This window comes from Stigmatopora argus, chromosome 7 (assembly GCF_051989625.1).
Source record: "Stigmatopora argus isolate UIUO_Sarg chromosome 7, RoL_Sarg_1.0, whole genome shotgun sequence".
NCBI classification, from domain to species: domain Eukaryota; kingdom Metazoa; phylum Chordata; class Actinopteri; order Syngnathiformes; family Syngnathidae; genus Stigmatopora; species Stigmatopora argus.
Window position 1 is genome coordinate 2095083 of NC_135393.1, and position 12976 is coordinate 2108058.

Consider the following 12976-nt stretch of genomic DNA (forward strand, 5'->3'; position numbering starts at 1 on the left):
GGATTTAATTACCGTATTTTCACGACTATATGGCGCACCGCATTTAAAGGCGCAGTGTCAGTAACGAGTGCTATTTCTGTATTTGACGCACACACAAGACGCACCGGACCAAAACACGCAGCCAGGCATGGCAAAACATACACCAGCTTAAACATACGGACACACGCTAAAAACACGTTTTTAAAAAGGCAACGGAAGCAAAACTGAGTTCGGTTGTACTTTATTTAGCCATTTTACAATGTACTCACGTTTTTTGATCAATCATCACCCACAAATCCATCAAAGTCCTCATTTTCTGTGTCTGAATTGAACAATTGTCCAAATGATTCATCAAAAACGCCGGGTTCCCTCTCTTCGTTGTCGGAGTCACTCACATTGCCATGTGGCTACACAGAAATGATGGCGGCTTTGGCAAAAGCTCAAACAACAGTGCAAGCAGACACGTTAGTCCAAGCGGCCACAATCCATTCACAAATAGTGGCGTAACTAGCCCGACGCTGCCTCCTACTCTTCGTAAAGCTGTGTTTGTCACCTATAATCCATTGTTCCCATGCCGCTCGCAACTTTGCTTTGAGCGCTCGGTTGATGCCGATGTCCAGCGGTTGGAGTTCTTTAGTTAAGCCTCCGGGAATGACGGCTAGCTCAGAGTTCATTTTCGTGACTTGGTTTTTCACCGCTGCTGTGAGATTGGCACGCATGGAGTCGCAAATCGAAAAGTGACGGCGAGCCATCCGGTCTCTTAACATACACCTTACGTAGCCAATCTCTCATTTTCTCCTCGTCCATCCAGCCCTTTTGGTTTGCCTTCACGATGATGCCGGCTGAAAACTTTTCTTTCGACAATGTCTTTCGCTTAAAAATGACCATAGGTGGTAGGTTCTGTCCATTAGCATGGCAACCAAGAACGACAGTAAAAGCATCTTCTTAAACACACCCCCTCTGCATGCCTGACTCCACCCATGTCCGCCTTTTCTCTATATAAGAAGCGTATCGGCCGGAATTGCTCTCAGTCAGGCTTTGGAGCAAGCTCGGAGCATACACACGGCGCTTCGCATTATAAGGCACCCTGTCTATTTTGGAGAAAATTTAAGTAATTTTAGTGCACCTTATAGTCGTGAAAATACGGTACTCTCGGGAGGAGATGCGATATATCCATCACAACAGATTACCAACTAACCTACAATATCCCGAGGACATCTCGAGACCACCGGGATCTCTGTGGATAGTCAGCAAACTCAGAGTACAACGGAGGTGGCGAAGGGAAAGAAAGCAAAAGCGCGGATGCCGGGCAGGCCTAGCTGCTAAGCTAAGGAAACAACCACACAGAGCACCGCTTCCGAGTATCTTCTTGACAAACGCCAGATCCATCATCCACAAAATGGACGATTTGGAACTTCAGCTTGCTACCAACAGCTTTGTCAGGAACTGCAACATTATTTTCATCACGTAAACGTTGCTACACCCGCAAATCCCCGACGCCGCGGTATCGCTAGCTAGCCATACGCTATACTGACATGATCGTTCGAAAGAATCAGGGAAAAGCAAGGGGGGGGGGACTTTGCGTGTACATACACAACGACTGGTGCTGCAACAGTAGGATCATTAACACTCACTGCTCGCCTGATTTAGAGCTCTTGGCAGTACGGTGCAGGCCCTTCTATCTACCTAGAGAGCTAACGATTGTCATTGTAATGACTGTTTACATCCCACCGGATGCTAACGTTAGCACGGCACTTAGCCTCCTGCTAGCGACTGTAAAGAAAAAGCAGCTTGACCAACCCGATGGAGTCTTTATTGTCGCTGGTGACTTCAACAAAGCATGTTTAAAGACTGTTCTGCCTAAGTTTATCCAGTAAGTGAAGTGTCACACCAGAGGAGATAAAACTCTAGACCATGTTTATTCTAACATCAAACGTGCTTATAGAGCCACACCCCCCCTCACCTTGCGGGATCCGACCATCTCTGCATGATCCTCACCCCTTCATTCACCCCACTCCGGAGGTAAACAAGGCCACAAATAAAGCGAATAAAAACATGGCCTGAGGACGCCCTTTCTCAGCTGCAGGACTTTTTTCCCGCACCATTTGGGAACTTTTTGAACACCACAACCTCCAGGACTACACGGACACTGTACTTTCCTACATCAAAAACTGCACGGACAACGTCACTGTTAATAAACGGATATGGGTTTTTCCTAACCAAAAATCCTGGATGACCAGTGAGACACAGGCACTAATCAAATGCCGTAACACCGCCTTCAGGTCAGGGGACAAGGTACAATACAGCGCTGCCAGAGCAGAGCTGAAGAGAGGCATTAAAAAGGCCAAGGCAGCACATACAAGGAAAATTGAGGAGCACTTCACAGGAAATAACCCAAAGATGTGGAAGGGAATACGATACATTACCAATTACAATGACAATCAATAATATGTCTGTTAACGCAGATGCCTCACTAGCAGAGGAACTGAACCGTTTCTTTGCCCGCTTTGAGACTAACAAATCGGACCCAGTCTCAACACATCCACCACCCTGCAGCAGTACACTGAAGCTTCAGGAACATGAAGTGAGAGAGGTACTGCGGACTGTGAACACCAGGAAGGCTGCTGGCCCTGACAGAGAACCTGGGAAGGTGCTCAAAGCCTGTGCTGACCAGCTGACTGGTGTTTTCACAAAGATCTTCAATTGTTCCCTGCAACAATCCATCATTCCATCCTGCCTGAAATCTGCCACCATTATCCCTAAAAAGCCAACAATTGACCGCCTGAATGGTTGCACTTACGCCTGTGATCATGAAGTGCTTTGAAAAGTTGGTCGCCCGCCATATCAGGTATACAATCCCTCCCTCAGTTGACCCTCACCAGTTTGCCTTTAGAGCAAATAGGTCCACTGAGGACACCATAGCCGTAGCTCTACACACAGCACTGAGCCAACTGGAGCACCATGGGAACTATGTGAGGATGCTTTTCATTGACTATAGCTCAGCCTATAATACCGGAGATTCTGGCTGACAAACTCTTCCACCCTGGACTATCCTCTTCCATCTGCTGCTGGATTAAGAACTTCTTAACCAACCGTCCACAAACTGTTAGACTTGGTCCCCACCTCTCTTCCTCCATTACACTGAGCACTGGCTCCCCTCAAGGCTGTGTACTGAGTCCTCTTCTGTACTCCCTGTACCCACCAGTCTAACTCCATCATCAAATTTGCCAATGACACCACTGTCGTCAGACTCATCTCAGGAGGGGATGAGTCTGCCTACAGAGATTAGGTCAAACTGTCTTCGTGGTGTTGGTGAACAATCTCACACTGAACACCACGAAAACTAAAGAAATAATCCAGGACTTTCGCAAACGCAACACATATCTGGCCCCACTCCTCATAAGTGAAGTATCCGCAGACGGGGTCCAGTCCTTCAAATTCCTGAAGGTTCACATCATGGGCAAGCTCTCTTGGTCTACCAACACCACAGCAGAGGTGAAGAAGGCCCAGAAGTGACTGCATTTCCTGAGGGTATTCAGGAGGAACAACTTGGACACTAAGCTTCTGGTAACCTTCTATAGATAGAGCCAATGTGGAGAGCATCCTGGCATAGTGCATTACAGTGTGGTACGCTGGAAGCACGGCAGCAGACAAAAAGGCCATGCAGAGAGTTATCAACACTGCCCAGAAGATCATCGGCTGCTCTCTGCCCTCACTGGATGACATTGCCAGCCCTCGCTACCTCAGCAGAACATTGTCAGGGACCCATACCACCCTGGTCACAACCTGTTCCAGCTGCTGCCCTCTGGCAGACGCTACTGGTCTCACAAAGCACGGACAAATAGACTTAAGGACATTTTTTCCCACTGCCATCAGGACTCTGAACTTGCGGTAGCACGACACACAATCCCTTCTGTGCAATAACTTCGGGGTCAGGTAACATGAAAGACGTTGGGCGGTGATCTGCCTCCTGCTAGCTGATTGAAGGTAAGTGAGGAGGTAAGTTATCCGAGATGGCGGCGCGCACGGGTGCAGCGGCTCTTTGCTCTCCAGTTTGGTGTTTTGTTTCCTCAATCTTATCGTTATTTACTAACATCTGCGAGGCAAACTTTTTCCACAGTCGCCAGGATTTAATTACTCTCGGGAGGAGATGCGATATATCCATCACAACAGATTACCAACGAACCTATAATATCCCCGAGGACATCGAGACCACCGGGATCTCCGTGGATAGTAATAATATCTTAGATTAGGCAATATTTTAGTATTTACCTTAACAGTATACCTATCTAGTGGTTATGATCTGCAATAAAATGTGACATTACTATGTACACTACTGAATGGAGTTCTTACCTTCGAGACAGACAGTAGCGGCTAAAGGCGGAGGAAGAGTGAGACTTGACGGCAACACGTTCGGTCCGCTACACTTTTGTGACACTGCGTAACATAACCCTAACAAACTTTAGACACACACACACACACGTTTTCATCTTACGTTGGCGAGACAGCTCAGTCATAAGCTTTTTCTTCTCACTACCATTCATTACACCGACTTGCTTTGGACCATTTCTTTCCCCACTTAATTCTGCACTGATTAACGCAAAAAAACACGTAAAAAAACGCAAACTGTATGAACCGTCCCAACATACGAAAACCAGATCCAAGTTACGAAATCCCCTAAAACGTAAATGCATTTCCTATATCCGACATTTTATTTTGAAATTGTCCTGGTGACATTACTGGAGTCCAGGGAAGACTGGAGGACAGCCAGGAAAGACTGGATGACAGCAGGGAAAGACCGCACCAGGAGTGGGAAACCCACTAGTGCCTCGTAAGAGGAACACCCACCCGTAACTACGAAGAACCCAAGGAAGAAACAACCTGGAGCCCCTCCGAGAGGAGGGATGGAAGATGGGCCTAACAGGACGGACCACATGATATGGATGATGGCAACGGAAAAAGAGCAGGGGTCGGGAACCTTTTTGACAGAGAGACCCATAAACAATTCATATTTGCTAATGTTATTTCTTGAGAGCCATTCTCAAAATTGAAAAGTAAAAATACATGAAAGTGTGATTTTTGTCATTTCATTACTTTTAAAGTACAAACAGTCTCTGAATTATACTAACATTGTGATGCTGTTGCTAATAAATCATTGTCAATGATATCATGCATGCAGAAGCGTAATCAAAAAACAAAATGATTAAAGTGCTGGTAGAGGTAGTGTCAACGCCACAGTGACGCTCCTATTAGTGCGTTTGGGACTCAGGTCTCTCACCAGTAATTTCCATATTTTATCGCAAAGGTTAGTTGAGAGCCATATGCACCCATGGAAAAAGCCACTTATGGCTCCCAAGCCATAGATTCCCTACCCCTGTTCTAGAGAATGGCTAGATCGATACCAACTGCCAAAAAGCAGGAATCTCAGGCTTTCCAGGATGTGTAGAGCATTCTGCCATGATCTGGAACCAGATCCAGAAGGCCAAGCGGGAGAAGACCGACCTGCACGTCATTTGGCTTGACCTCGCCAATGCGCATGGATCCCACATCTGCTGGTCAGTTACGCCGTGGATTTCTTCCATATCCCTCCCTGCATCAAGAATCTGGTAGCACTGTACTTCAGCGACCTGCAGATGAGCCAGGAATGTACCACTGGTTGGCAGCAGCTAGAAATGGAAATTGCAATGGGGTGCGCCATATCGCCAATCCTCTTTGTGGCAGCCTTTGAGGTAGTCCTCATTGGAGCAAGACAAATGGTTGGAGGAATCAAATCATCATCTGGGCAGTGATTACCCCAATTGAGGAACTACATGGACGACGTCACCAGCCTCCTTCAGACAGCAGCATGCACATCTCGACTCCTGAAGAGGATGGACGAGTTGAGGTCATGGGCTAGGATGAAGATCAAACCCTCTAAATCTCGTAGTCTGTCACTCAGAAGAGGAGTCAGAAACGACAACACCTTTGTCGTCGGGGAAGAAAGAATCCCCCTCCTCCCTGAGCAACCCATCAAAAGTCTGGGGAGGCAGTACATTGCAGAGCTGCCTCATAAACAGATGGAGGACCATCATGAAACAACTCACTGATGGCCCGTCAAGGATTGCCGAGAGCCGACTCATCGGAAAGTTCAAGTTCTGCTACCAGTTCACTCTAAAGGAGGGTAATGTGGCCCTTGAAAATGAGCAGGATCTCCTTATTCACCGTGAGCAAGAGCCCATTCATTCATCAGAAAGTGGATAGGTCTACGAAAAAGGCCTCTTTGGAAGGAATGAACCGCAACTGCCACTGCAGTCTTCTATCAGTCTGGGCTACAGGCAAGAGAAGTCTAGGCTGGTTCTCGAGCAAAGAGAGTCTACTGACCAGTCAGTAATGAATGCCAACATCAGGGTTCCCACTGGCTGGAGGTGGAACACCCAGCCTGAGGTTGACCAAGCCATCAATAGACTGCAGCATCAATAGATCATGGGCAGAATGGGGAGAAGCACCACAATTCTGGTCCAAGGCTAACCGTAAGGAGAGGAAGGAGATGGTGGTGGCAGAGGTGACAAGGATGGGGGAAGAGCGCTATAAGAGGAAGGCCGTGTCGAAGGGACGAAAGCTGTCAACCGAAACATCAGTTGGTCCGACCTGTGGAACATCCCACAGGCAAGGATCAGCTTCCTTATTCGCACAACTTACAACACGCTTCCCTGTCCTCGTAACTTCCACCAATGGTTTGGGAATGAGGTATGCTGCACACTTTGCAACGCTCCAAATGAAGAGATACACCAGGCCAAGAGAGACACTAAGGCCCTTTTCCCATGGTCAGGAGTGTGACCTGAGGGTTGACCTCAACAGGCAGCTCCGATTCCCCACGGAGATCATCACTACATCACTCCGCCCAGACATTGTGATGTGGTCCTGGAAGGCAAGACCAGTGCACCTCATAGAACTAACAATACCATCAGAAGAGGGGATTGAGGCCGCCTTTGAGCGCAAGAAGGCCAAATACTTGGAGCTGGCAGCTGAGTGCCAGGAAATTGGCTGGAAGTGCACAATCTACCCAGTCAAGGTTGGCTGCCGAGGCTACGTTGGGGTGTCAACAACACACCTCCTGAGGGACGTAGGGTGACTGGAGGCAACCTGAGGAAGGCTATAAAAGAGCTGGCAGAGGAGGCAGAAAAAGGCAGCTTTTCGCTATGGCTGAGGAGGAAGGACAGGAGCTGGGGAAACAACAACTAACCCCGACAATGGCTGCAGGAGGAAACAGCTATCAGCTGCAGGGGGTGACAGGGAGATGTCTCTGTCACTGTTCTGCCACCAGGAGATGTTCCAGGATTAAAGGAGTGAAACATCAATAAATGGTGGTTCCTGGCTGATTACCCTGCAGCTGACCCATGGGCACCGGACTAGGTGCGACAGGCAGCAATGCCAAGCAGGAAAAAACACCAACCTGTAAATCAACTGAATTATTGGTTAAATAGGCAGAGCCAAGAAAACATTCAAAGTTTTAAGTGTTACAGACATTTGCGACAGACCTTGCCAGTGGCTGCTCTGAGGAGCTGCTGTTTCTTCTCCAGGTCCTCACGTTTTGCTGCCAATGCCTGCTGCTCTGCATTCTCCTCGCGCCACAGGTAGCTAAATAAGAAAGATTAGACCCCACCTGTTCATGGCGCGTATGTTCATTGGACATAAGCATACAATCCACAAATGCAAAAATATCTTTTTACAAGTTGGAAGCCTGTCCAGTCACCACTCAGGCTGTTGTTCTTTTAAATACTAACTAATACTAGAGTCAACATTTATGAAATGATCATTTTGATCCTTTGCAATTATGTAGTATGGACAAGAATCTACTGATCCTTGAATCCCATTTTCTTTTTTTTAAATCAAGGCTGAGAAAATTAATTGTGAACTTCTTGGTGCCTGAGTTCCCGTATTTTCTCGCATGCAGTGGTACTTTGATATACGAGCTTAATGCGTTCCGGGACTGAGGTCGTATGTCGATTTACTCGTATCTCAAATCAAGGTTTCCCACAGAAATGAACTAAAAACTAATTGATTCGTTCCAACACTATGAAAAAAACATAAAAAAACGGATATTGGAATGGAAAAACACTTATTTGTTCTAATTCGCCAACTATTAACAGAGTGACAAATAACTAGTGGTAATGATGTTTAATATTACTAAAATTAGACAGATTTCGCGGGGAGAGGGACAGAGACTTTTTGCAATGGCAACGTGCTAGTAACATAACATAAACAAATTTAAATGAACTTGGATTACGATAGACACACAAAAATAAGTTTAATCTAACCTTACACTAAACTTAATTCTAATTTAGTTTATTTTTTTTATACCTTTCTTCTCCAGGGTTGGCTCTATTTACCCTGCCTTGACCCTGACTTTCAGCTGCAGTTTTTAAAAGGAACCTATAGAGGGTTGTTTGCTTTTGTCTTCCCTTCAAAATATTCAGAAAATGATGCACACAAATGTCCTCACAATAGGATAACGCAGGACCACTTGCCAGCGGGAAATATACTCCTCTCATATTGGCGAGCAAGCTACGCCACACGGACACTTTTCTGCACTGACTAACGGGTAAAAAAAACCTGAAAAAAATGCAACGCTCCGCCCAGTGATCGTAGACATTACCACGAGGGAGTTGCCGCGAGATGATGTTCACATCACTGGGAACTTTTTGTACACGACAACCTCCAGGACTACACGGACTCTGTACTTTCTTACATAAAAACTGCATCGACAACGTCACTATAAATATAGATACAGGTTTTTCCTAACCAAAAAGCCTGGATGACCAATGAGACACAGGCACTCATCAAATGCCGTAACACCGCCTTTAGATCAGGGGACAAGATAAAATATAGAGCTGCCAGAGCTGAGCTGAAAAGAGGCATTAAAAAGGCCAAGGCAGCATGTACTAAGAAAATTGAGGAGCACTTCACAGAAAATAACCCAAAGAAGATGTTGCAAGGAATACGACATATTACCAACTACAATAACAATAATATGTCTGTTAACGCAGATGCCTCACTAGAGGAGGAATTGAACCGTTTCTTTGCCCGCTTTGAGACTGACAAATCAGACCCAGTCTCAACACCCCCACCACCACCCTGCAGCAATACACTGACATTCCGGGAACAGGAAGTGAGACTGGTAATGCAGTCTGTGAACATCAGGAAGGCTGCTGGCCCAGACGGAGTACCTGGGAAGGTGCTCAAAGCCTGTGCTGACCAACTGGCTGGAGTCTTCACAAAAATTTTCAGTTGTTCCCTGCAACAATCCATCATTCCATCCTGTCTGAAATCTGCCACCACTGTCCCTGTCCCCAAAAAGCCAACCATTGACAGCATGAATGATTATAGGCCTGTTGCACTCACGCCTGTGATCATGAAGTGCTTTGAAAAGTTGGTAGCCCGCCATATCAGGAATACAATCCCTCCCTCAATTGACCCTCACCAGTTTGCTTATAGAGCAAACAGGTCCACTGAGGATGCCATTGCCATTGCTCTTCATACAGCACTGAGCCACCTGGAACACCATGGGAACTACGTGAGGATGCTCTTCATTGACTATAGCTCAGCCTTCAACACCATAAAACCGGACATTCTGACTGACAAACTCTCCCACCTTGGCAAATCCTCTTCAATCTGCTGCTGGATAAAGAACTTTTTGACCAACCGACCACAGACTGTTAGACTTGGTCCCCACCTCTCTTCCTCCATTACACTGAGCACTGGCTCCCCTCAAGGCTGTGTACTGAGTCCTCTTCTGTACTCCCTGTACACATACGACTGTACACCCACCCACCAGTCTAACGCCATCATCAAATTCGCTGACGACACCACTGTGGTCGGACTCATCTCAGGAGGGGATGAGTCGGGCTACAGAGATGAGGTCAACAAATTGTCTCTGTGGTGCTCGGTGAACAATCTCACACTTAACACCACGAAAACTAAAGAAATAATCCTCGACTTTCGCAAACACGGCACAGATCTGGCCCCACTCCTCATAAATGGAGTATGTGTAGACAGGGTCCAGTCCTTTAAATTCCTGGGGGTCCACGTCACGGATAAGCTCTCATGGTCTACAAACATCACGGCAGTAGTGAAGAAGGCTCAGGCTTCTGATAACCTTCTATAGAACCACTGTAGAGAGCATCCTGGCGTACTGCATCACAGTGTGGTACGCTGGAAGCACGGCGGCAGACAAAAAGGCCATGCAGAAAGTGATTAATACTGCCCAGAGGATTGTCGGCTGCACTCTGCCCTCACTGGAAGACATTGCCAGCCCTCGTTACCTCAGCAGAGCCAGGAACATCATAGGGGACCCTTACCACCCTGGTCACAATCTGTTCCAGCTGCTGCCCTCTGGCAGACGCTATAGGTCCCACAAAGCACGGACAAATAGGCTTAAGGACAGTTTTCCCCCACATCCATCAGAACTCTAAATTTGCGGTAACATAACACACATTCCCTTCTGAGGTAATATGAAAAGATGTTTGGGTGGTGATCTGCCTCCTACTAGCTGACTGAAGGTAAGTGAAAGACAGTGAGAGGTAAGCGACCTGTATCCATAACAGCAGAATGCCAAATTACAAGTCCGTAACTATCACTTATTTAGGTCTTTTGCCGAGTAAACGCAGTTTATGGACGTAACTCATGCAACGCTGCCTGCCAGATCTACTATGTTGGACATTCGTTAGCAAAGCTGTTAAATTGTGTTCGATCCATGGCTTCAGTCCATTTTCTAAGCGTTCACATCCGCATTGTGTTGTCATTCACGTCAGGCATTTTCTCTGTATAGCTCTAATATGCTGTTTCTTTGAGTATTGAGAGTGTTTTTGAGGGTTAAAGGCGCTGCGAGCACATGGAAGTCAAATGCCTTGCCACTCCCCTGGGATGTTTTGAATTGATTTACTGTAATGCTTGGAATGCGCGGGGAGGCTATTTTTAGGGTGAATGTCTGCTGGGTTGATCGCAATAAGTAGCATGCTGACAAGAAATAAATCCAGTCACTCAAGCGGTCAGGGCCATTGATAGGTTCTTTAATAATTATACTTTAATATAAATATAAAACAATACAAGGAAGACATCTATTAATTGTACATCTCTGGTGTGTATCTTGCAAGGAGAATCTACCCTGACTTCGTCCTCGTCACAGATGATTCTCCTGAGCGGCATTTTCTCCTGCCCATTTAAGGCCTCAAATCAAAACAATTACAAGGTTATCGATTCGAACCAATTGCGTAAGCAAAAAACAACTGCAACAATAATCGCCATAGGAACTTAAACAAACAAGCCTCCATTCGGCAAAACAATTCCATATCAAGCGAACCAAGCGTCATAATTTAAAAAAACATATGCGAGTAATCCCGGAGGTTGATTGATAGCCATCCGCTGAATGTACAACAATTTAAGTGTCCTTCACAGAGCTTCATTGCGAACTTGTATCTGGGGAAAGGGTCGAGGCATATCTTCCAGTAATCAGTCCTCAGAGCGAGGACTCGGTGAAATGTTAAGTCTCTAGCTGGAGACAGCTGTCCTGGAGAGTGACCTCGAGCCTGATCCAGTCCCAAATTGAAGAAACTCTTATACAAAAATACCGTATTTTCAAGACTATATGGTGCATCGTATTTATAGCCCTAGTGCCAGTAACGAGTGCTATTTCTGTATTTTAAACACACAAAGGACGCACCGTTTTTTAGACGCATATATGTTATATATGAATATCTAACCACAATAGCGCTGGCTAAAGAGCCCCAGACTCTTTTTCCGGTTTCCGGTGCGCAGTGACTGCTGGGATTTATAGTTCTTTCACGCTACACTCACACGCTAAAAACACGTTTTTAAAAAGGCAAAGGAAGCAAAACTGAGTTCGGTTGTACTTTATTTAGCCATTTTACAACCTACTCACATCATCATCACCCACAAATCCATCAAAGTCCTCATTTTCTGTGTCTGAATTGAACAATTGTCCAAATTTGTCATCGAAAACGCTGAGTTTTAAACGTTCGTCCAGGCGGCCACAATCCATTCGCCAATAGTAGCTAGCTGGTAGCTAGCGTAACTTTTCCAACGGTGCTTCCCATGCTTTGTCAAGATGTATTGATGTCGATGTATACAGGCCACAATCCATTCGTAAATAGTGGCTAGCTGGTAGCTAGCGTAACTTTTCCAACGGTGCTTCCCATGCTTTGTCAAGCTGTATTGATGTCGATGTATACAGGCCACAATCCATTCGTAAATAGTAGCTAGCTGGTAACTAGCGTAACTTTTCCAACGGTGCTTCCCATGCTTTGTCAAGCTGTATTGATGTCGATGTATACAGGCCACAATCCATTCGTAAATAGTAGCTAGCTGGTAGCTAGCGTAACTTTTCCAACGGTGCTTCCCATGCTTTGTCAAGCTGTATTGATGTCGATGTATACAGGCCACAATCCATTCGCAAATATTAGCTAGCTGGTAGCTAGCGTAACTTTTCCAACAGTGCTTTCCATGCTTTGTCAAGCTGTATTGATGTCGATGTATACAGGCCACAATCCATTGGGTGTATTGACAAAAGAACTACTACATATCCCAGAAGTCACTGCGCAGTACTTTGTCTACGGGAAAATAGTAGAGTCGGTGTACCCTATCAACTGATTCATTTTATTTTATCGTGATAACAATTTTAGTATTGGTCCATATATAAAGCGCTCTGGATTATTAGGCGCCATGTCTATTTTGGAGAAAATTTAAGACTTTTATGTGCGCCTTATAGTCGTGAAAATACGGTAATTAAAATGCACACATATAATAGTATCCCAGAATAACCCCAACAGCCATACATAAATCTAATTTAGTGCACAGACAAGGCGCACCGACCGATTGGGCACATCGACCATTTTAGAGAAAATTTTAGCCTTTTAGGTGCGCTCTATAGGTGTGAAAATACGGTAATTTATTCTTATTTGGCCCCTTGTATAAGATTATATGAATTTATATATTCATTTCT

The 12976-nt window shown here is 45.7% G+C and overlaps 1 protein-coding gene across 3 annotated transcripts in view; it reads right to left on the reverse strand.

Moving 5' to 3' along the window:
- The window catches only part of smc3 (structural maintenance of chromosomes 3), a 116705-nt gene that overhangs the window by 44204 nt on the left and 59525 nt on the right, over positions 1-12976 (reverse strand). For all 3 annotated transcript variants that reach the window (XM_077606376.1, XM_077606374.1, XM_077606373.1), the window contains one exon: positions 7497-7596. In XM_077606376.1, coding sequence (XP_077462502.1) covers positions 7497-7596 — 100 coding nt within the window. The remainder of the gene's footprint in view (positions 1-7496; positions 7597-12976) is intronic.